This window comes from Anomaloglossus baeobatrachus, chromosome 9, assembly GCF_048569485.1.
Source record: "Anomaloglossus baeobatrachus isolate aAnoBae1 chromosome 9, aAnoBae1.hap1, whole genome shotgun sequence".
Classification (NCBI taxonomy): Eukaryota; Metazoa; Chordata; class Amphibia; order Anura; family Aromobatidae; genus Anomaloglossus; species Anomaloglossus baeobatrachus.
The window spans coordinates 29,664,956-29,689,695 of record NC_134361.1 but is presented as its reverse complement, the minus strand read 5'-3'; the positions used below and the strand labels follow the sequence as shown (position 1 = coordinate 29,689,695).

At 47.1% G+C, this 24,740-nt stretch overlaps 2 protein-coding genes across 2 annotated transcripts in view; both read left to right on the top strand.

Moving 5' to 3' along the window:
- The first annotated feature begins 2,816 nt into the window (after positions 1-2,816).
- Positions 2,817-3,740, top strand: LOC142250878 (olfactory receptor 2A12-like). Its single transcript, XM_075323163.1, has one exon. The coding sequence runs from the start codon at positions 2,817-2,819 to the stop codon at positions 3,738-3,740; it is 924 nt and encodes a 307-aa protein (XP_075179278.1).
- Positions 3,741-11,026: 7,286 nt separating this feature from the next.
- MVB12A (multivesicular body subunit 12A) overlaps positions 11,027-24,740 on the top strand; it is a 14,094-nt gene continuing 380 nt past the window's right edge. Inside the window, exons 1-10 of the mRNA XM_075322522.1 lie at positions 11,027-11,165; positions 15,219-15,320; positions 15,396-15,488; positions 16,767-16,869; positions 18,359-18,488; positions 19,004-19,135; positions 21,326-21,426; positions 21,508-21,569; positions 21,977-22,036; positions 22,721-24,740. The exon at positions 22,721-24,740 is cut by the window's right edge and continues 380 nt beyond it. Coding sequence (XP_075178637.1) covers positions 15,243-15,320; positions 15,396-15,488; positions 16,767-16,869; positions 18,359-18,488; positions 19,004-19,135; positions 21,326-21,426; positions 21,508-21,569; positions 21,977-22,036; positions 22,721-22,765 — 804 coding nt within the window. The 5' untranslated portion in view covers positions 11,027-11,165; positions 15,219-15,242 and the 3' untranslated portion in view covers positions 22,766-24,740. The remainder of the gene's footprint in view (positions 11,166-15,218; positions 15,321-15,395; positions 15,489-16,766; positions 16,870-18,358; positions 18,489-19,003; positions 19,136-21,325; positions 21,427-21,507; positions 21,570-21,976; positions 22,037-22,720) is intronic.

The following is a 24,740-nucleotide window of genomic DNA, read 5'->3' as shown; positions in this document are numbered from 1 at the left end:
CAATAGAAGCGGAGGGGCGGAGAGGAGCGGGACATAACATCCCGCCCACCTCCTTCCTTCCGCATTGCCGGTGGACACAGGTAAGGTGAGGTTCCTCGTTCCTGCGGTGTCACACACAGCGATGTGTGATGCCGCAGGAACGACGAACAACATCGTTCCTGCAGCAGCAACAATATTAAGGAAAGGAGCGACGTGTCAACGATCCCTGTTTTTGAATGATTTTGCGATCGTTGATCGTCGCTCCTTGGTGTCACATGCTGCGATTTCGCTACCGGCGCCGGATGTGCGTCACTAACGATGTGACCCCGACGATATATCGGTAGCGATGTCGCAGCGTGTAAAGCGGACTTAACTTTGCCGAAATTCATCCGCGCCCTAGGTGGTAACGGAATCTATCAAAATCCTGCTCCAGGAGGATGAACGTCAATTATTAACCTGCGGACAAGCAGTTCAGTCTGCAGCCAGGATCCAGGGCGTGAGGTGGAAATTCAAACGAGAGATCAAGCGGTATTAAGCGGCAGATTCCCTGCGACTATTTCAACACCGGAGAGCTGCTTGCTTCACTTCCTTTTTACCTCAGGAACACTCCGGTGAGATCCTGGAAGTCTTTACACCATAGAGCGTGGGGCATGCGGGATAAACAGCAGCAGGGACACGGAAATCATCGTATTGTCCAGGGTAAGCGCATATATTTATCTTATCCATTGAATTTGACTCAGAACGTGCGCTCCATCATACAAGGAGCAAGAAGGATATTGATATTTTATTGAAGTTACTTCTAACTTATGGTGGACTATTACATGATTTCATATATTTTTAAATATAATTTTTAAACATTTTATAACTAGTTAGCCACCGGCCGGGGCAACTTCTAGTGTGCAATAATTCTATTTTATTGTTGTTCAATACTTAAGTTATCAAAGTTATAGGGTATTGGTGTGCACTCAGCTGAAGTAAAGGGGGCTTTCCACGCAGCGGCATCACTAGCGATGTCGCTGGTGAAAGCACCCGTCCCCGTTGGTTGTGCATAACGGGCAAATCGCTGCCCGTGGCGCACAACATCGTTATGTACTTACCTGCCTAGTGACATCGCTGTGACCGGCGAACCGCCTCCTTTCTAAGGGGGCGGTTCGTGAGGCGTCACAGCGACGTCACTAAGCGACCGGCCAATAGATGCGGAGGGGCGGAGATGAGCGGCCGTAACATCTTGCCCACCTCCTTCCTTCCTCATTGCCGGCGGCCGCAGATACGATGTTGTTCCTCGTTCCTGCGGTGTCACACGTAGCGATGTGTGCTGCCGCAGGAACGATGAACCTGCATCAGCAACGATATTTGGGATTAGAACGACGTGTCAACGATCAACGATTAGGTGAGTAATTTTGATCGTTAACGGTCGTTCCTGCGTTTCACACGCAACAACATCGCTAACGAGGCCGGATGTGCATCACGATTTCCGTGACCCCAACGACATCTCGTTAGCGATGTTGTTGCGTGTAAAGCGCCCTTAAGGTTTCATTAGCGGTGCTAGTGTGGGTTAGTCCCAGAACGTATTATATAATGAACACTGCACTCTCTTGTTGTTAAAATGAAGACAAAAAGTTTTTTTCCTTTGCAAAAAAAGTGATTTTTTTTATTTATTTGATGGCGACAAAAGATGGTAGACGTTTCGACCCAACGGCCTTTATCATGTCAAGTCGCTCCTCAAGAGGGCTGTTTCAGAAGATTTGAAGAAAGTAGTGAAGCAGGATGGAAGGAGTACCACCAACAATAATTTATAATATCAGAGTTCCCAGAGGGTGAAGTCTTTAGCATTGATTTTATGAATAATATTGCGATCAGTGCCACATGGATTGTTGGAGCAGTGGCGATTTCTAGGGGTGAATATCGCAAGCAATAGGGTGAAGTGATTGAATATATCTTCTTTAAATCCACCTGGGAGTAGATTACATTTCCTTTGGCTGGAAGGAATTCGTGTACATGTATTCCAATGGAAGAGATTTCTAGCTCTTATCTTTATATATTCATGTGGATCACGTAGACGTTTGGGTGGTTGTAAGAGGACATATAGATGAGCACCATCAGACTGACGGCCAGATCCTGGGAAGGTGGCACAGAGAAGGAAAATATCCACCCCACCAATGCAAAAAAACCCTCTTGCTCCATATGAGAGACATCTGCAGGATCTTCTATCAGATGGTGCTCATCCAAGTAGTGGACAACCCCTTTAATGGAACTGCAATATTAGACTGAACTCTCTGGTAGGAGTAATGCTGTGGGGACAATGTAGCCATATTTTTCTAATCCTTAACAATGCATTTAACATGCTACCAAATACGGATGGTGGCTCAGTGGTTAGCACTGCAGTCTTGTGGTGGCTCAGTGGTTAGTACTGTAGTCTTGTGGTGTCTCAGTCTTGCAGTGCTGGGGTCCTGGGTTCAAATCCCACTAAGGACATCTGCAAGGAGTTTGTATGTTCTCTCCGTGTCTGCGTCGGTTTCCGCCGGGTTCTCCGGTTTTGCGTGGGTTTCCTCCGGTTTCTTCCCACACTACAAAAACATACTGATAGGGACTCTAAATTCTGAGCCCCAATGGAGACAGTATTGCCAATGTATGTAAAACGCTGTGGAATTAATAGTGCTATATAAATGAATAAATATTATATTTCAAGTCATATTCTTATGGCTAAACATAGCTAGAGCAAGAGTAGCAAGCATATCTGGAGGTGTGAGGGATATATCTATTCTTTTAGGTTTTGTTGTTGTAGACTGTTGAGGTGCACTCATTTTTCTCATCACTCTTCATTAGCAGGCCATATAATGGAAGACAATAACAATACTTGGGTTGATTTTTTTATCATGAAAGGTTTTAGTGATTTGCCTCAGCTGCAGATGCCCATCTTCCTCTTGATTTTGGTGATCTATCTCGCAATATTTACTGGAAATTCAATCATTTTACTGCTAATCTGCAAAGACCGCCAGTTACACACTCCAATGTATTACTTCCTGTCTCACCTTTCCGCCATGGACATATGCTACAGCACAGTCACGATGCATAAGACACTGATCACATATGTCACTGGGGATAAAAGTGTTTCGTTCTCAGCCTGCATTGCCCAGATGTATTTTTATGTGGCCTTCATCTGCGGTGAGTTTTTGCTCTTGACCGTTATGAGTTACGATCGATACGTTGCGGTTTGTAACCCTCTGCGGTATGTTATAATCATGAATAATAGAGTCTGTTCTGCACTTGCCTCAGTTTGTTGGATAATTGGTTTTTCCGATGTTATTCCAACAATGTGCGTTATCTATGACATCCACTGCTTTAAAACAAACATTATCAACCACTTCTTCTGTGATCTTTTGGTCATCATGAAGCTGTTTTGCTACGATGCCTCAAGAATGGAAAACTTAATTTACTCACAGTCACTCTTCGTTGCTTTCACGCCCTTCATCCTCACCCTTACTTCTTATATCTTCATCATCAGAGCCATCCTACGGATCCACTCCAGCGCCGGCAGACGTAAAACCTTTTACACATGCTCTTCTCATGTGACTGTTGTGTCCTTTCTTTATATGACAATATTCTGTGTCTACATGAGACCTACCTCATCGCACTCTCTAGAGTCAGATAAGCTTTATACGCTGTTTTATACTTCATTAACACCCTTGATAAATCCTTTAATCTACAGCCTCAAAAACAAAAATGTGAAAATGGCCTTCAAGCGCCTGATCAATAAATAAAGTATTAGCTAGTAACGTTATGATCTTTTGGTAATTTCCCCGTTCACATTAAATTTTAGATCATTTGCAAGACATTCTCTTTGTCAATATTTCTGAATTATATACGTAATTACTTACCGGTAATGTGATTTTTCTGAACCCATGATAGCACCATGAGAGAGGGGATCCGCCCTTCACTGACAGGAAACCTTCAGGATAAAAAAGGGCGGCACCTCTCCCCGCATCAGTTGGTTACAGAGCATGAAAGGACCTCCGGAAGAAACAATGTTATAACATAAACCAGCATCAACATATAACCACGTGCAGACAAAATACTGCTAATCTATTCACATGTAGGGAGGCAATGTAAGGGTGCTGTCATGAGTTCAGAAAAACACATTACCGGTAAGTAATTTTTCCTCACCCATGACAGCACCACGAGAGAATTACATAGACAGAGGAATATTTTAAGGGAGGGAACTACAGATTGCAGAACCGTTCTCCCAAGGTGAAGCCAGTAAGAATAAGCCAACCTATAGTGGAAGGTGAAGACCATGTGGCCCCTTTCAGAGCTGCTCAATGGTGAAATACGATCTTGCAGCCCAGGTAGATGTCATTGCCCTTATGTAGTGAGCTTTCAGATCTGCAGGCACATACCGACCACTAGCCAAGTAGACGAAAAAATGGCTCCTCTGATCCATCCCCCAAGTGGATTTAGAAGCTTTGAGCCCTTAGCTATTACCCTGAAAAGAATACAAACCGGAACCTGCCTCTTCTGCATACAGATATTCTATAAGGTAACTCCTAACATCCAGGCAATGCCCTCCTCTTCCTGATCTTTCGGACTATCATAACTACACACAACCACCGACGTCGCTACTGCCAAAAGCCCGGAGTGGCAGAGCAGATACACATACGGCCACAGAGGCATATTTGCGAAGCACCAGCCCATCCCTCACCCACTGTTAACTCACGCCAGGTAAGACGGCGTCTCTGCTCCTGCATCGTTGTAGCGTGGGTGGCATCTCTATCCATAGGCACAGCCCCTGTGGGCTGCTGTGGTGCGTCTTCAGACCTGCTGGCAGGACAGCATCACTGTCTCCTGTGAGCGCAAAAGAAGCAGGTTGACGCTGACACACACAGGCACAGCCCCCGTGAGCCTGCTGTGGTGTCCCCTTCATTACCTCAACCGGCCGTAGCAGAACCAGTGTCGCTGCCAGAATCAACCAGCCAGGGCTGGGATACTTGGAGACTTCAACCCCTAAGGGGCCTCTAGAACCGTCGCTCCTGGAGGTTCCCCGTTCAAGGACAGGAAACCAACTGATGCGGGGAGAGGTTCCACCCCTTTTTATCCTGTAGGTTTCCTGTTCTTGAAGGGTGGATCCCCTGTCTCGTGGTGCTGTCATGCGTGCTGGAAAAAAATACAATATCAGGATATACAGTGACCAACTCTGTAATTCCTTCTTGCTACTATCTACACTACTAGATGCCTATCACGGCGTGATTCATCTGTCTCACCAGGTCCGGTAATTGACCTGGCTAGTGATCTAACACGGGGAACAACAAGGTAACCATACAACGGAAGGCCCTGTCACTAGAGAGAGAGGTGCGGGGTCATCTCCTAACACTCACCTGAGGCTGATCCCTGCACTTCCCAACGTCCCTAGAAGGGTCTTTCCCCACGTACGCTGATCACATGTCTAGGCCCTCACTGACCCTGAACTCACCCTGGCTAATGAAGGCCAGCAAGATGCTAGTCCCGCTACTGCAATAAGACAACACAAGGTTGGAAAGGAGGGAACACTACAACAAATAATACTCCGACAGGAACTTCTCAGCTGCAACTGAAGCTACACCTCAGCTATCTCCAGAAACTGGCTCCTTCAAAGTGGACAATATAGGTATGAGCTATAGCTGACATAGGAAGAAGTGGATATTTATAACAGAAGGGAGCAGCTGCAGCTGAAATTACAACAGTTTGATCACCATAGAATAGAAATGAATTTTAACCCCAACGGTACCAGAAGGAATTAAATATGCTCTGAGGGTAAACGACAAACGGGCACTAAAGAGGATCTGCGATCAACAATACGCTGTAACCTTCTGATCCCAGATCCACCCAAGATCACATCAGGCTGCGACACACTCGAGACATCGCCATAGTCATTCTGATCCTTCCATCTTCATAAGGAATAGGGATTAGACAGGAATCATTCCAAGGGTCACTACTAGTGATGGGTGGACCCGTAGATATGGCAGGTCTAACCAGGTTTAAAGAAAAAAAAACTAAACCTGGGTCGGGCCCGGTATTGATCCCGGATAATTGGACGGTCCTCATATAAGTCTATAGGGTGGATTGTCACAAGCGCTTCATACTTGCTAGTCTCCGCATGGCTGTAAACTGCTTCCGGGGCATCTCATAATCTACATGCACTGCTTCCCGCGTCCATCGGCATTCCATGCGTCTGGTTGCAGTCAGACAGCGCCCTCGGTCTGTGTGACTGTGTGTCTGCCTGTTTTTAATCACACGCTGTCTGCATCTAGATTGTAGATTGGTGTAAAATAAATAATTGGTGTGGTGTCAACCCATATTTTGATATCCAGCACAGAAAAAATATACGACTACAGGCTGCAGCCCCCAGTTGTGTGCTTATCTGGGCTGTGTATCAAAATTAGAGGAACCGCATGCAACTTTTTAATTAATTATTTAGTTAAAAAAAAATGGTGTGCTGTCCCCCCTCCCCACCACCCATTTCGATACCCAGCAAGATAAAGCAGACAGCTGGGAGATGGCATTCTCCGGCTGGGGAGCCCCTCAGCCTAAAAATAGCAGCCTGCAGCCACCCATGATTGTCGTATCTTTAACTTTACCCGGCTCATTCCGATTGCCCTGGTGAGGTGGCAATGAGGGTAATAAGGGGTTAATGACAGCTCACAGCTGCCACTAAGCCCTAGATCAGTAATGAGAGGCATCTATGAGACCCCCCCTTACCATTATTAAGCTGTACGTGAAAAGAGATAAACAGAAACTCCAAAAAAATACTTTATTTGAAATAAAATACAAAACAAAATCACCGTCTTCCACCCCTTTATTAACTGGAAAAACAAGTCTGACGTAATCCACATGAGCAACACTTTCTCAAGCTAGCCTTGGTTTGAATATTATTTTCAGCAGGCAAAATAGGACTGGGGGGAGCTGGGGGGGACTGGGGGGGGAACACATTAAATTGTGATCCTGTTTGGTAGAGTTCACGAATAAAAAAATTAAAAAAAATTGGTGTAATTAAATTGAGAGGTAGCTGGAAAATTTGCAATACAGGTGTAAATCAAAGAGCAGCTCCCGGTCACACAGACTCCGCAGCTCCTGACCCTCCCCCATTACTTGAATCTATGTACATTATAATTATTCACAGACTACCACACCTATTTTCTATGGTCTTCAGCGTCGCAGTAGTACACTACACTTTGTTGCCAAATTTCAGAACATTATACGGTGAATATTGAATACATTACATCTCTTCCAAAAAAAATCCCTCACATTGATACGGAAAACTGCATGAAAATAAAAGAGTTATAGCTCTTGGAAGAATGGGAGGGAAAAAATAGTGCAAAAATGAACATTGGCAGCAGTAATAGGGTCTGTACACATGCTTTTCAGGTGGATTCTGCTTGGTAAAGTGCCTGAAAAAGGGCGAAACGTGCAAAAGAATGTGCGTTACTTTCTACTACTACTTGCTTTCAGGCTTTTTAGCGTCTTTTAACCGCTTTAGGTTTACAAAAATGTCAAGCAGTTAAAATGAAGTGACACAATGTCACAGGGTGGCAGGGCATAACAGGGGACCAAGACTCCTAAACTGGCCCTGGGGATTGGGAGACCCTAGCTGTCCCTGATCCCAGAGATACGCCTGATGGTGATGATGTCTAAGCCACCTTCCAATCCCTGCTCCTGATCAGCACTGATCTAGTTCCTCCTCCTTCCATACCCCAGTGTTGGGGGTGGGACAGGAGCGTATAAACACCAACAGTGATAGACAAACGGGAAACCAAAACTATCACACAGCAACCCCAGACAGAGCAATCAACCAACAAGAGATAAGGAAGAAATGTAAAGCAGGGAGGAAATAACCAGACGAGAGGAGGAATCCCACTGCATAACAAGCAACACACAAATAGATAAACCTAAGAATTTTGATCACCACTCAAAAAAAGCCAATATGATCACCAAACCTATGTAGTTCACGGTGAATCAATATAAACCTACAAGAACTACAAAGTCATATGTACAAAATATCTTTATTTAACAAATTTATAAGACAGGATAAAAATATGCACAGCAACACTATGACATGAAAAGGAGCAACCTCACATTGGATACAATTTCTTTAGTGGCCGATAGTAAACAGGGGGAAAAAGGCATCCTAATCAGATGAAATATGAGAAAATATTATTGTCTGCCAAAAATTGACATCCTTATTACACTCGAAGAATTCACCTTGATGGACAGTATATAATATGCCACATACAATTTTTTAGAAAGTTTGATTATTAATAAAGTTGATCCTAATGACTGAACATTCTGCAAAGCAGATGGATGGTAAGTAGAAACGGAACAGCATGTCTATAATAATGATAGCAGATGTAACACTGAATTGACTGTAAAAGAGCATGTACACTCCAAAGTGTGATGGGGGGTGTCAGGAATCAGAATACATCTATAAGAAGGTAACGCCATAGCAAACTATGGAAGAATTATAACAGTAAATAAGAGTCCCGACACACCGCACCACATATAGAGAAGTCACATACCAGTGTACAGAACATCCAAAGTATTCACATGCCGCATCTTACCACAGAACACCCTGTCGCGTTTCGCCGAGGCTTTGTCCAAGGGCGCTTATCATTATTATAGACATGCTATCATTATTAGGCTATGTCCGCACGTTGCTTTTTACCTGCTTTTTTGCTGCTTTTTCAACTGCAGCGTTTAATGCCAAAATGGTTGTGTTCTGCTTTTCAAGCAAAGTCTATGGGAATTTGGTTTTCTTGTCCGCACTATGCAGTTCAAACTGCAGCCTTTTTGTTGCAGAACTTTGGTCAAAAATTCAGCTTTGCAGTGCAAAACCCAAATGGCAAAAACAATTGACATGTCAGTTGTTTTTGCCATTTGGGTTTTGCACTGCAAAGCTGAGTTTTTGAAAAAAAGTTCTGCAACAAAAAGGCTGCAGTTTGAACTGCATAGTGCGGACAAGAAAACCAAATTCCCATAGACTTTGCTTGAAAAGCAGAACACAACCATTTTGGCATTAAACGCTGCAGTTGAAAAAGCAGCAAAAAAGCAGGTAAAAAGCAGGTAAAAAGCAACGTGCGGACATAGCCTTATAGACATGCTGTTCCGTTTCTACTTACCATCCATCTGCTTTGCAGAACGTTCAGTCATTAGGATCAACTTTATTAACAATCAAACTTTCTAAAAAATTGTATGTGGCATATTATATACTGTCCATCAAGGTGAATTCTTCGAGTGTAATAAGGATGTCAATTTTTGGCAGACAATAATATTTTCTCATATTTCATCTGATTAGGATGCCTTTTTCCCCCTTTTTACTATCGGCCACTAAAGAAATTGTATCCAATGTGAGGTTGCTCCTTTTCATGTCATAGTGTTGCTGTGCATATTTTTATCCTGTCTAATAAATTTGTTAAATAAAGATATTTTGTACATATGACTTTGTAGTTCTTGTAGGTTTATAAAGCAACACACAAAGTAAACCAGACTGGAAAACAACAGCACACGGACTGGTTTAGAAGAAAGCTATAGTCGGCACAGGAAGACAAATTCCTCCATCATAAAAAGGCGGGGAGTGACTGTGATAGGTGTCCCATAACACGTCATCCAAAAAGTAACCAGAAATGAACTCCTGCTAGTCCGATCAGTAATGAGCACACAGCTGGTCGATGCCCGAGGCTGCCTGTGCAACTCAGAAGCACCAGAGAAAGCATAGTGTTGAGCAGGGTTCCCCAACTCCAGTCCTCGAGGGTAGTGTTGAATGGACCCGAACTGTAAAAATCCGGATCCGCGCGGTTTGGGGAATCCGGCTGCACGATCCGGATTTTTTTATTTTTTCTTCTCTCTCTCTCTCGATCTCTCTCTCAATGTGCCCGGATTCCGGATCTGATCCGGACTTCTTTGTCAACCCGCCACTGATCCGCCGGACCCGGATTATGAGCAATCCGCTCAACTCTACTCGAGGGCCGCCAACAGGGCATGTTTTCAGGATTTCCTTAGCATTGCATGGGTGTTGGAATCATCAACTGTGCAGGTGATTAAATTATCACCTGTGCAATACTAAGGAAATACTGAAAACATGCCCTGTTGGCGGCCCTCGAGTAGAGTTGAGCGGATTGCTCATAATCCGGGTCCGGCGGATCAGTGGCGGGTTGACAAAGAAGTCCGGATCAGATCCGGAATCCGGGCACATTGAGAGAGAGAGATCGAGAGAGAAAGAGATCGAGAGAGAGAGAGAAGCAAAAAATAAAAAAATCCGGATCGTGCAGCCGGATTCCCCAAACTGCGCGGATCCGGATTTTTACAGTTCGGGTCCATTCAACACTACCCTCGAGGACTGGAGTTGGGGACCCCTGGTGTGGAGTGTCAAGAGTCTGTAATGTGAACAGCGTCTAATGCCGCCATGACACCCGACCAATTCTCAGGCACTTTCCACTCTGTACTTTATACCAGAAGTCAATGGGAAGACTCAGAGTACAAAATGACGCCTTTATTTGAGCTTTCCTTCAAAAAATGGCGGTTTCTTCACTGTTGAACCAGGTGGGTTCTCCTGCTTAAAATACGTCGTGTACGTACTCCCTTAAGGGGTTAAATATTAACCCCTGCTGCCATAAGAAATTGGTTAAATTAGTTGACAGCATAAGGGGGGACTCTGTGGCTAAAACTGTGTGTGGAGTGGGGGGGGGGTAAAGAACACTGAGGTAATTTAATTTATGAACGGCTCTGGGGCAGACTGGAGCCTGACAACAGAAAGCAATAAAGGATACATATACAGTATATTATTCATGGTGATATTAACTCGTTCTCCTCATGTAGACCCGGTGGAGCAGCCCCCACCTCACCGCCGCCAGACATCACCGCCGCCAGACATCACCGCCGCCCACCAGCGGTGCCCAGAGCGGGACTGAGTGAGCAACTTGTCAGAAAAAAAATAGAAATGATTTCGCGCCTGCGCTGAGGTAGCCGTCTTCATCACGCAGGCGCAGTTTCGACTGCCTACGTCGCATGAGAGAGGTGTGCCGGGAAATGTAGTTTTCTCAGTCCGGCGGCTCTACCTGCTTTGTAGGTGACTCCCAAGCAGGAAGTTCCCGGCGTCAGTGGACGGGTCCGGTGCTGGCCGCGGAGTGTCCGTGTTTTTCTTGACAAGAGACCGGAAGGAGGTACAAATACGGGTGAAAGGACTTGTACATAAGTTTATGGAGCAGGAAAGGAAAATGAATAGGGCTTAAATGGATCAGAGGTCACTTGGGTGGGAGACTCGCACTGCGCTGTGTGGTGGGGGGAGGGCAGCGGTACTTTATGGACAACGCTGGAGGTTGGGTTGTCAGATTCACCTCAACTACTTTTGGGAGATTTCTGAGTATTTTTTTTAGTTTTTAAATTAAGCGCATGATGCCGCTACCTGACCCCCCCCCCCCTTATTATGCCGCTACCTGACCCCCCCCCCTTATTATGCCGCTACCTGACCCCCCCCCTTATTATGCCGCTACCTGACCCCCCCCCCTTATTATGCCGCTACCTGACCCCCCCCCCTTATTATGCCGCTACCTGACCCCCCCCCCTTATTATGCCGCTACCTGACCCCCCCCCCCTTATTATGCCGCTACCTGACCCCCCCCCCTTATTATGCCGCTACCTGACCCCCCCCCCCCTTATTATGCCGCTACCGACCCCCCCCCTTATTATGCCGCTACCTGACCCCCCCCCCTTATTATGCCGCTACCTGACCCCCCCCCCTTATTATGCCGCTACCTGACCCCCCCCCCCCCCTTATTATGCCGCTACCTGACCCCCCCCCTTATTATGCCGCTACCTGACCCCCCCCCCTTATTATGCCGCTACCTGACCCCCCCCCCTTATTATGCCGCTACCTGACCCCCCCCTTATTATGCCGCTACCTGACCCCCCCCCTTATTATGCCGCTACCTGACCCCCCCCCCCTTATTATGCCGCTACCTGACCCCCCCCCTTATTATGCCGCTACCTGACCCCCCCCTTATTATGCCGCTACCTGACCCCCCCCCTTATTATGCCGCTACCTGACCCCCCCCTTATTATGCCGCTACCTGACCCCCCCCCTTATTATGCCGCTACCTGACCTCCCCCCCCTTATTATGCCGCTACCTGACCCCCCCCCTTATTATGCCGCTACCTGACCCCCCCTTATTATGCCGCTACCTGACCCCCCCCCTTATTATGCCGCTACCTGACCCCCCCCCTTATTATGCCGCTACCTGACCCCCCCCTTATTATGCCGCTACCTGACCCCCCCTTATTATGCCGCTACCTGACCCCCCCCCCTTATTATGCCGCTACCTGACCCCCCCCTTATTATGCCGCTACCTGACCCCCCCCCCTTATTATGCCGCTACCTGACCCCCCCCCCCTGTTTATGCCGCTACCTGACCCCCCCCCCTTATTATGCCGCTACCTGACCCCCCCCCCTTATTATGCCGCTACCTGACCCCCCCCCATTATGCCGCTACCTGACCTCCCCCCCCCTTATTATGCCGCTACCTGACCCCCCCCCCTTATTATGCCGCTACCTGACCCCCCCCTTATTATGCCGCTACCTGACCCCCCCCCTTATTATGCCGCTACCTGACCCCCCCCCTTATTATGCCGCTACCTGACCCCCCCCTTATTATGCCGCTACCTGACCCCCCCCCCCTTATTATGCCGCTACCTGACCCCCCCCATTATGCCGCTACCTGACCTCACCCCCCCTTATTATGCCGCTACCTGACCCCCCCCCTTATTATGCCGCTACCTGACCCCCCCTTATTATGCCGCTACCTGACCCCCCCCTTATTATGCCGCTACCTGACCCCATTCCCCTTATTATGCCGCTACCTGACCCCATTCCCCTTATTATGCCGCTACCTGACTCCCCCCCCCCCCCCCCCTTATTATGCCGCTACCTGACCCCCCCCCTTATTATGCCGCTACCTGACCCCCACCTTATTATGCCGCTACCTGACTCCCCCCCCCCCCCCCTCCCCTCCCCTCCCCTCCCCTCCCCTATTATGCCGCTACCTGACTTCCCCCCCCCTCCCTTATTATGCCGCTACCCCCCCTTTATGATGCCGCTATCTGACTTGCCCCCCTTCCTTTATGATGCCGCTACCTGACCCCCTTTATGATGCCGTTACCTGACTCCCTCTCCTCTCCCTCTCCCTCTCCCTCTCCCTCTCCCTCTCCCTCTCCCTCTCTCCCTCTCCCTCTCCCTCTCCCTCTCCCTCTCCCTCTCCCCTCTCCCTCTCCCTCTCCCTTCCTCCTTTATGATGCCACTACCTGCCCCCCCCCCTTATGATGCCGCTACCTGTCACCCTCCCCCTTTGTAATGCCCCCCCCCTTTATGATGCCGCTACCTGACTCCCCTCTTTTGGCTCAAATGTTACATTTTTGAGTCGTTTTCTCTAATTGTTACAGTTGTGTATGCTATTGGCGGTGACGGCTGATGTGTTAGCCGGGGGATCCCCATCTCCCCACTCCAGTGGCTGAGACCCTTAATTGATCCATATTGATTCTTTGGGTTTTAGATCTCTGGTCCAATTTACTGCCCGGCCATTCTGTGCCGATGAGAACATCCGCCCGACTGATCTCCTCTAATGACCGGGATCGAAGGAGGCTCTGATCTCCGGAGCCAAAGTTCATATAGACCAGGGCAGGTCTCTGCAGACCCATCAGTGGGCTCACAACACAATTATCGGGTGCTCATGGGTTTCCGTGGCAGCCAGGGTGCAAACAATGGCCTCCAGGTCTACCACTGATATCAGCCTATTAAATGGGGTTTCCACTACTATGATACTAATGGCCTATCCTCAAGACAGGTGAGCAGTATCCAATCAGCAGGGGTCCGGGCCTCCCACTGATCAGCTGTTATCAGCTCTGGATGTAGCGGTGTTTCACAGTTACTGATCTGCAGTCAGTACTAGTGTGTCCCGGTGTACGACGGCGCACAACCTAGTGTCCTCCAGTGTTTTCACTTCACCTTTGGAGCCCAAGCTCTAGTCTTGAAGTAGTCAGTGGTTCATGGCGCAGGTGGTTGAACACCCCAGTTGTGGGGGGGGGGGGGGGGGGGGGAGTCGCATCCCATATTTTTGTTTGGAGCTTCTCTAACTGCCCATATATGGTCGCCTACATCACTGGAGCTTCTCTACCTGTCCATATATGGGTGCTTACATCACTGGAGCGTCTCTAACTGTCCATATATGGGATCTTACATCACTGGAGCTTCTCTAACTGTCCATATATGGGCGCTTACATCACTGGGGCTACTCTACCTGTCCATATATGGGCGCTTACATCACCGGAGCTTCTCTAACTGTCCATATATGGGCGCTTGCATCACTGGACCTTCTCTAACTGTCCATATATGGGCGCTTACATCACTGGAGCTTCTCTACCTGTCCATATATGGGAGCTTACATCACCGGAGCTTCTCTAACGGTCCATATATGGGCGCTTACATCACCGGAGCTTCTCTACCTGTCCATATATGGGAGCTTACATCACCGGAGCTTCTCTAACTGTCCATATATGGGCGCTTACATCACCGGAGCTTCTCTAACTGTCCATATATGGGCGCTTACATCACTGGAGCTTCTCTAACTGTCCATATATGGGCGCTTACATCACCGGAGCTTCTCTAACTGTCCATATATGGGCTCTTACATCACTGGAGCTTCTCTAACTGTCCATATATGGGCGCTTACATCACCGGAGCTTCTCTAACTGTCCATATATGGGCGCTTACATCACCGGAGCTTCTCTAACTGTCCATATATGGGCGCTTACATCACCGGAGCTTCTCTAACTGTCCATATATGGGCGCTTACATCACCGGAGCTTCTCTAACTGTCCATATATGGGAGCTTACATCACTGGAGCTTCTCTAACTGTCCATATATGGGAGCTTACATCACTGGAGCTTCTCTACCTGTCCATATATGGGCGTTTACATCACCGGAGCTTCTCTAACTGTCCATATATGGGCGCCTACATCACTGGAGCTTCTCTACCTGTCCATATATGGGCGCTTACATCACTGGAGCTTCTCTACCTGTCCATATATGGGCGCTTACATCACTGGAGCTTCTCCAACTGTCCATATATGGGCGCTTACATCACTGGAGCTTCTCTCGGGAGCAGGAGGAATGTATACGTATGTATTAGGCCCTTGACATTTTTATTCATTTTTTTTGTTTTAGGGATTCCATCAAAGAATCAAAAATATGGAGGAAAATTCTAAGCCGCTGACGAGTTTAGCATGGACTTCTGGCCAATCAACGTGCCCCAAAGGCCACTTCATAGTAAGTCAGGGATATTGATTGGTCTTAATATTTTAAGATCTGAAGTTACCACCTGTGTTTTTGGCTCCTTCATAGATCGCAGCCACCACCGAAGGGGCTTCCGCTAACTTCTTAAAGGGCTTTAATCAGAAGTCTGCTCTGTACCTGTGTTACTGCTCCACTCCAGAGGTAAGAGAAGTCCGTATTATAAGCATATGCATCTGGGCAAACAATGATACATAGTACCATGTCAGTGCCTGGGTCGTCCTGCAGGTAATGGCAGGACATGGCGGCAACTAGACATTTCCAGGTGACGTAAATGTGGTCACCCAGAGTCATACCCCTGGGAAGAGGGAAGGTCGAGACTCACTTTGCACCTCCTTGTGAATCAGCAGCTCCTTATGTCATGTGAGCAACTTGGTTCTCACACATTCTGATTTATAAACATTGTTTAATCACGGACTTCATCAATTAAAGAGTGTCTGTCAGCAGGTTTTTGCCATGTACTCCGAGAGCAGTGTGATGTAGGCGTAGAAAGCCTGATTCCAATGTTGTCACTGTCTAGACTGTGCTTTGTTGTTTCAGTACAATCAGTGTTTTATCAGCAGCAGATTATCATTACAGGATTAGGTGTCTTGTGTCTGCTAATCCTCCTGCTCTGTGTAACCCCGCACCTACCACTGATTAGCAACTTTCTATCAATGTACACAGAAAGCTGGGGTTATACAGGAGAAAGCTGCAATTCAGTTGTGTGGATGTGATTGTACAAGAGAAAGCTGACAATTAGTAGTGTTTGTCGGGGTTATACAGGTTATACAGGAAAGAGCTGCCAACCAGTGGTGTGGGTGGGGTTATACAGAAGAAAGCTGCCAATCAGTAGTGCTGGCAGGGTTATACAGGAAAGAGCTGCCAATTGGTGGTGGTTTGGCAGCTTTCTCCTGCATATAAGTGATGTGGGCGGGGTTATACAGGAGAAAGCTGTCAATCAGAGGTGTGGGTGGGGATATCCAGGAGAAAGCTGCTAATTGGTGTGGGTGGGGTTATACAGGAGAAAGCTGCCAATCAGTAGTGTGGGCGGGGTTATACAGGAAAGAGCTGCCAATTGGTGGTGGTTTGGCAGCTTTCTCCTGCATATCAGTGATGTGGGTGGGGTTATACAGGAAATAACTGACAATTAGTGGTGGAGTTATACAGGAGAAATATGTCAATCAGTAGTGTGGGGTTATACAAGGCTCATCATTTTTTCCTCTGCTAAATCTGCAGCAGACAAAACTGTGTTGTATCAAAATGACAGCAAGTAGCCCAGTAAGTGACACATCACTGGAATCGGGGTCTCTGCCCCTACATCATGCTGCTCTTAGGTGACATTGCAAGCTGACAGATTTCCTTTAACTATAGCAGAGGGGATTTCGGGTAGGTGGGTCCTGGAGTCGCTTCATTGTGTCCTCTTCTCTTCTGTTTTTTTAGTATACACAGCCTATAGAACAAGTGATCACCGAGCTCCAGCTGCTGGGGGAAAAGACTGCGCTGCCAGTCGGGTTCGCATTTATTGGGGAATATGTGGATCCTAGTAAGTGTATAACGCACCCTGTGATTTCAGCCTAATAGTCGGTTTACAGTGGCCGACCTTCCCGGCACTTTTTGATCGCCCATTGGCTACTTGATTGCTTATCGGCCATTGTTTGACCTCCTGTTTGTGCTTCAAAGTCGTAGTGAACAAGCATAGGCGGCCATTGTTGTAGGCAGCGCAGTTCCTGTTTACACAAGACCGCGTGCTGCCGAGAACAGTGATCTGTGCAAACCAAAAGATCACTTCACGCAACAAATGAGTGTTTTGCTTCTTCGGTGGGTGCTGAACAAGTTTCTTAGACTACACGACCATCGTGAGATAAGAAATCCTGGGAACACACATTCCCGATAATCGTGCTGTGTAAATGGAGCTTTAGTCTTCTGGAGTCATTTAATTCTACCCTGGAGCCGGTATGAGGCAGAGCTGGATGATAATCAGACGTTAGTGTCTCCATTATGGCTATGTCCTCCCTATAATAATCCATCAACTAGTGAAGCTATAAGATTCGCAGGTCTCCGGTGCGGCGTCCACCTTGGTGCTCCGTTGCAGCAAGAGTAGGGTCCTGCAAACTTCCTGATTGTCTGACAAGTTACAAGACCCTTGTAAAGTCCTGACGAACGTTGTGACGTTGTGTGAGACCCAAGTATCTAGGCGTAATGCAACATTTTGATTTTGCGGGTTCTTTGGAAACACCAAAGGCGACCAGGATGCCGGCACTTGAGTGTCGGCCAAGGATGTTCACAGGATCCTGGTCTGGATGCAACGGAAAAGCAACATGAATGGTATTGCGAGACTTGTAGACCTGGCGATGCTTTCTCGGGAAAAAATGTATGTAAATGATCTCTTTCCCAGGGGGAAGCCCGATGACTAGTAGAGCTAGCTACCCCACCATTGCTCAATCTTTTACCGAATATCTCTGGTTTGGCTAAATATCTTTTCTCTAAAAGGAAAAGGCATTAGATGAGCATCTTTTCGTGTTGGAGAAGACTCTTGTTTGCCTTGATAACATCATGTGGCAAGGGTCATTAAGGACTCCGACATTGACTATTAGGACAGCTATCTTCAGTAGGGGGACGTAGAGGCGGCTTTCTTCCCAATTTGCCCAGTGAAACCATCAACCAGCTGTTGCTGACAAATGTTTTACAGATTTGTTTGCCGTATACAGAAACCTCATGCCCTGACAGGGTTCTGTGCTTTTTACTGCATCCCATTCAAGTAACTAGGACTGAGCTGCAGTACCAGGCAAAGCCACACTCGTATGTACGGTGCTGTATCTGTATAAGCAATGAAGGGGCCACGTCGCTCTCTGGAGAACTGCAGCCTATTCATTCTGCTGGTTGGTAGAGGCCTCAGAGCTGGACCCAACAATAATTTAACGTTGATGACCCACCCAAGGGTTTGGTAGCTTGTCTAACTAGAGGACCAGCGGCAGGGAGCGTAGACTTGTGTCACCGAAGTATAATCTGACTAAGTCTTCTTGTCTACACAGAGGTGACCGTTCCGAAGAAGAAGCGTCTGTGTGTGAAGCTCAGTCCCGTGAACACGGCTGACTTTGCCGTCTCTGACATTAAACTAACGTTGAAGAGCAAACAACTCGGCGCGCCGTATAGTCGTATCGGGTGAGTACCAGAGCTGTTCACTTAAAAATTTTGGGGACGTCGCAATGTTCACTCAATATGTAAAGTGTTTCCCCCGCTTATGTTTGAGTATCTTCTCCTCGACCGCCGTATTTTTCCTTTTGGAGCTAATTTTTTATCACTATGTCACCAAGAAGATTTTCTCTCCACACGCACTCTCAACAACGCCTGGCTAATAGAATCTGTCAGAGTAGGAAAGATGATCTGAGTGTCCTGCACTTGCTCTTCTGATTCCGCTTCATTCGGGAGATAGAAAATTGTGGCACACGACCTCCCCTCCCTCTCCCGTGGCATGCCTTGGCAGCGTTTCTAGAAAAATGATTTTGGGGACTAAAAACCCCTTTAATACCAGCAATGGTGGTATGGAATAAATGCATGAAATGAATGATAAGACATGAGATCTGCTTGGGTCGAGCGAAGATGGCCGTTTTCAGTTCCAGTATTATTTTCATGGTGTCCTTACGTCTCACCTTACACCTCTGTTCTTCTCCCCCCAGTGATATGAGTGGCCTCGCTCTCTGGAGCAAGAAGGTTCCTGTTTCCATTCCAAAACCTACTCCTAAACCGCGCAACATCACATCCGGAGTCCAAGGACTTTCCTTAGATAACGGCATCCCAGCCAAGACTAAGTAAGTAAACGCCTCAGGCCGCCAGTGCGGGCCTCAGGCCGCTGCCAGTGTAGGGCGCACACCGCTAATGCAGGTCGCCTGCCGCCAGTTCAGGGTGCACGCCACCAGTACAGGCCACACACCGCCAGTCCCAAGAACGGGGACCAAGTAAATATGGCTCCATTACACTACTCCCCCGACTCTTGCGACATTCTGGAAATTCAGGTCGTGTAATGTTAAAATCGGGTTCAGGGCCATTTTTGGGATATTATGCCTTTCTGTTTTAATAAGGGGATCTGCTGTCGTCAACCTCTGTCTATATCCCTTTATACGACACATGGATACAATTTAGCTGGGTTTCCTCTAAGCAGCCGCTTCTTCTGAGAGCCTCATCTTGTCACATCTTTACATGGAAAACCCATTGACTTCCCAGTCGCTAAAGCTAAATGTTGAGGCACACATATTATAGGGGATATTCCCAAAGTCACAACTTATTCACTAGAGGACAACTTTCTGATTGTTAGCGGTCCAACCGCTGAGACCCCAAACAATCCCAGATCGGGGCTTTGGATCCTGAGGATTGGACTCTGCAGCCCCGTCCTGAATGGGAGCAGAGGTACGGATGCTCGACCGCCACTCTATTTTTTGCCAGTGGCACAACCAGAGGGAGCGGAGTACAGTACTCTGATATTTCTGTCCGTCCCGTAGACAATGACTTGAGCAGAAGCTGAGTATGCGCTCCTCTGCTTCCATTCAGGATGAGTTTTATTCCCAGAATTCAGAACCCTGGATTTCACGATCACTTGAATTCCTAAAGTTCAGTAAGTGATTTTCTATTCTAGTGTTCTAGTGCATAGGGGATAACTTTTAATTTTGGGGAATAAAGGCCACTTTACACGCTGCGATATCGGTCCCGATATCGCTAACGTGGGTACCCGCCCCCATCTGTTGTGCGACACGGGCAAATCACTGCCCGTGCCGTACAACATCGCGCAGACCCGTCACACATACTTACCTGCCTGGCGACGTCGCTGTGACCGGCGAACCGCCTCCTTTCTAAGGGGGCGGTCCGTGCGGCGTCACAGCGACGTCACTGAGCGGCCGCCCAATAGAAGCGGAGGGGCGGAGATGAGTGGCCGGAACATCCCGCCCACCTTCTTCCTTCCTCATAGCGGCCGGGAGGCAGGTAAGGAGAGGTTCCTCGTTCCTGCGGCATCACACATAGCAATGTGTGCTGCCGCAGGAGCGACGGACTACATCGTTACTGCTGCAGTAACGATAATCGAGAATGGACCCCCATGTCACCGATGAGCGATTTTGCACGTTTTTGCAACGATGCAAAATCGCTCATCGGTGTCACACACAGCAACATCGCTAATGCGGCCGGATGTGCGTCACAAATTCCGTGACCCCAACGACTCCGCATTAGCAATGTCGCAGCGTGTAAAGCCCCCTTAACTCTCCAAAGGTTGATATGGGAAGGGGTTCGTCCAAATAAATAAAAGAAAAATAAATAATATAATTTGGATTATTTTTTATTTAAATACTTTGAAACGTTGTCAGATATGGTGGGTGACAAAATGTTGTCCGGGAGCCTCAGCACGCCAAGGTGTTAGAAGGGTCCCTTGATGATAAGCTGATCACAAAGTGTCTTCCTCCTGGGACCCCGTAAGCCATCAGCTGTACTCTGTAGGAAAAACCTGACAGTGAACTGTTTCCTCCGAGCGACACCACAGAGAAAATGAAGCATTGGACATTGTATACGTCATATGTAGACGTCGCACGAGCCCCACCTCCAATCAGCACCGACTTCTCCCTGCCTTTGGTCCAAACGCGCAATCAACAGGAAGTGAGCACAGTCACAACACTCACTTCCTGTTGCTTAACTCGTTTGGTCCAAAGGTGGGGAAAAAGAAGCCAGTGCAGGAGGTGAGGATAGTCTTTATTACATTATTGGGGGAAAACGTGGCATCAGGAGGGGTTGTCCTAGTAGTGGACAGCCCCTTTAATGATATGTCTGAAGTTGGGTTTTGCAAACTGGACACCCCCTTATAGGATTATCATTGAACAGTTTATCGACTCTTGGGACTGTCAGATTGTCACCTGAATGAGCAACCATTGGACCATTTATGTCTGGGCACAGGAATATGAGCGTTCTTTGTGGTCGAGTCTCCTCCATCAGTGTAACATTCCCCCTGTTCCTTCCTGCAGCACAATCCACCTTCCGCCTCCGGTAGTTGATCCTAAACCTCATGTCAGGTCGCCTCAGTCTGAACTCGTTCTGTACGAGGCCAATGTCTACGGCGTGTCTGGTAAGATCGTAAGTCTCTGCAATGTAACAAGATTTCCTTACACTTTCTCCAGACTTATACATTTACCTTCATGTGTTTCAGCCATTGATGGGATCCCATTTACCATTCATCCAATGTTTGGAAGCAAAATATCAGAACCTGCCGTAAGTGTCCAGATTATGTACAACACTCATCTCCACTCTGTGCTGCATAACTACAACCCCAGCATTCTCTGACAGTCTAAATGGCGAGTAGTAGTAATACAGCATTGCTAGAAGCCATTGTCTCGTGTGGTGTCCAGCTTCAGCTGATGTGAGGTCATCGGTTCGTGTGTGGCGTCCGGCGCCTGCTTGGGTGTGGCGTCCGGCGCCTGCTTGGGTGTGGCGTCCGGCGCCTGCTTGGGTGTGGCGTCCGGCGCCTGCTTGGGTGTGGCGTCCGGCGCCTGCTTGGGTGTGGCGTCCGGCGCCTGCTTGGGTGTGGCGTCCGGCGCCTGCTTGGGTGTGGCGTCCGGCGCCTGCTTGGGTGTGGCGTCCGCCTTCGGCTCATGTGTCCATTGTCTCATTCTTTTCAGATAAACTCTTCCAACTTCAAAGATTTACAGATCAAAACTTTGGCTGAGATTGAAAATGAGGTAAATCCCAAAAGCATAAATTAATAATAGTTGACGTCACTGCTGTAACTCGTGGTCACTCTAATATCTAGTGTGACTGTAGACACTGAACATTAGCATTTTGGTATAAAGCTACACATCTAGGAAGCGCTGCTCTGAAGTTGACCGGATCGTGGAACAAGCCAACTTCAGTGCTTCTCCGATATCTGCTGCCTCTGAAGCAATGCAAAGTGCTCAGTTTGGGTCAGTAGCTCAGGCGCGCCTCTGGTCCAAACTGTCAATCATCAAGCGTACAGACAGAAAGCTGGGAGGAGTGGGTGTAAATGTATGATAAAAGCAGAGGCGGCATATATCGGAGGAGCACTGAAGTTGGTTAGCTCCAGCGATCCGGTCAACTTTAGAACAGCGCTTCCTAGCTGTGTAGCAAAGAGCTTATTAGTGCTGCTCTCCTGGGAGACCAACCCCCTCTGATCGGTTGCAGCAGTGGTCGGTAACAGGTAATGAGCAGTAAACAATGGAATTAAAAATCCCTCTGTTCTGGAGAATGAAGAGGAGTTTTAGTAAGAAGTAAATTGCAAAGCCATTTAATAGGACGAGATGATCCCTTTAAGCAGTGACCATCGTTAGTCGCTCATTTGTTTTGGGTTAAAGTCTCAACATTCTCCATAGTTATCGATCACTGTGAACATTTCTTCTTATTTCCAGTACGACTACGGATTTGTGGTGGAGCGCTCGGCTTGTACAAGATGACGACCGCCCCGCTGCTCAGTAATGGACCTGTGTAATGATCCGCTGACCGATCGATGGAAACCAAAACCGGGAATGTCGTGTACGATGATGGCTTTATATCCATGCATGTTCTCCCATACAATGTCCGATATCCACAGTATTCTCATCTAGGAAATATTGCTCTTAATAATTTTATCATGTAAATGATCGCGTCCTAGGCTTAAAGAAGAAGTCTAATATGAGCCCTTAAAGGGATCTCTTCCCATGGACATTCGCTTCCGTTAGCAGGGTCTCCCACCAACAAAATGTCCTCCTCCGTCCCCCAGCAATCTGTATAATCCAGTGATCTTGGCAGCCGGTGTTCCGCTTCCCAGCAGCACCTCCAGTGGAGAACTTAAGCATTACATTGAAATTAATGGGGTGTCCTTGTCATGTAATTCTGCCTGATTATTGCGGTTTGTAGCCACTCTCTACTCAGGGTAATGGCTGAATATTTCCCCCCTATATTAAAGGGGTTCTAGAGTAGGTCAGTGGGGCACCTCCATCTGCCTTATAGTATTTTATTGTTAGCGTCTGTGCCCGATATTACAGATCACAGCCGGTCAGCCTGAACTAACTAGGTCAGACTGAGCTAACAGCTGGTAAAAGTACAGCGGGACGTTACAGCGGGGACGCGGCTCTTGGTAGACCATTTTTGCAGTCTTGGAACACCTTTAAGGCCTCATTCAGACGTCCATTTATCTTCATGATGTTCACTTATTCACTTTTTGTAAATGGAAACCTGTCCGCCTCAAAATCGCTCATCGAAGCCAACGGGTCTGTGAAAAATAAGGAACGGCGCACGGACGGCATCTATATTGCTGTCTACTCTCATCAACCGAGAATTTTCGGAGACTTCCTTCTTATTTTGTTGCTTCCATTACTTTTTTTTTTTTTTTTTTCTTTCTTTTTCATACTGGAAAAGTAAATGAAGCACGGATGTGACACAAGGGCCAAAAAATAATGAACGCACGCTGATGAAAAATCTTTGTTTTTTGTGTATGTGAAAAAAAAACTCGAGTTCTTACTGAAATTATGTAGTTTGGCAAATGTCTAAACTTTTGAAAAGTTCCTTTTTAGTTTTAGGGTGAGAACAGATATTACCAGAAAATGAGAAGACAATGTCTCCAATCGGGTCAAATAAAACGTACATCCTTAATTTATTCTGCCATTGCGTTTCGACCACACGGAGCCTTCGTCAAGCATGTTGTCTTTTCATGTTTCATATATATATATATATATATATATATATATATATATATATATATATATATATATATTAATGTGTGTGTGTGTGTATATACAGTGTGTCCACCCATATCCTGTCCACCGCCATTAACTTGAGAGCAGCGGCAGCTATAGGCATAGAAGTGGTGTCTAGGTATAGTAAAGTAGCCATGCTCTACACAATGAAACCACCTATAGCGCCACCTGGTGGAAAACAACGGAGTTAGCATTTTTATCTCGGAAGCGGAACGAGATAGAGAAAAAAAAGTTGTAGGGCATCATCAATTCAATATGAATCGACACACTGCCGCCATTCTCAAGTTGGCGGTGGACAGGATATGAGTGGACACACTGTACATATGTAATGAGAATCTTTAGGTAGACATGATCTAGACCGATCCACTGCCAAATAAATAATTACACTCCATTGTTTACCCTTTGTTGGCCTGGTGGGGGGGGGGGCTGTAAGGTTTAACACTAGAAGTCCGAGAAATTTCGAGCTCCCCCCTGAAGTCCCGAAAGAGGGTCAAATGACCCTTAGTCCAAACTGAATAGATCTAACTAGAAACTAAATGGCTAAACTCAATGGAAAACCACAACCTCCTGTGGTGCGACAGTAATGGCCTTAATTACAGAACAAAAGACGGTGATTATAGGAGGTTATAGGAGGTTAGCTAAAATCCTTCAGGTCATTTGACCCGTCTCTGGGTTCCAAAGGTAGAAATGTTAA

Excerpts from the sequence above, each read along its gene's own strand:
- LOC142250878 (XM_075323163.1), top strand. The coding sequence starts at position 2,817 with ATGGAAGACAATAACAATACTTGGGTTGATTTTTTTATCATGAAAGGT.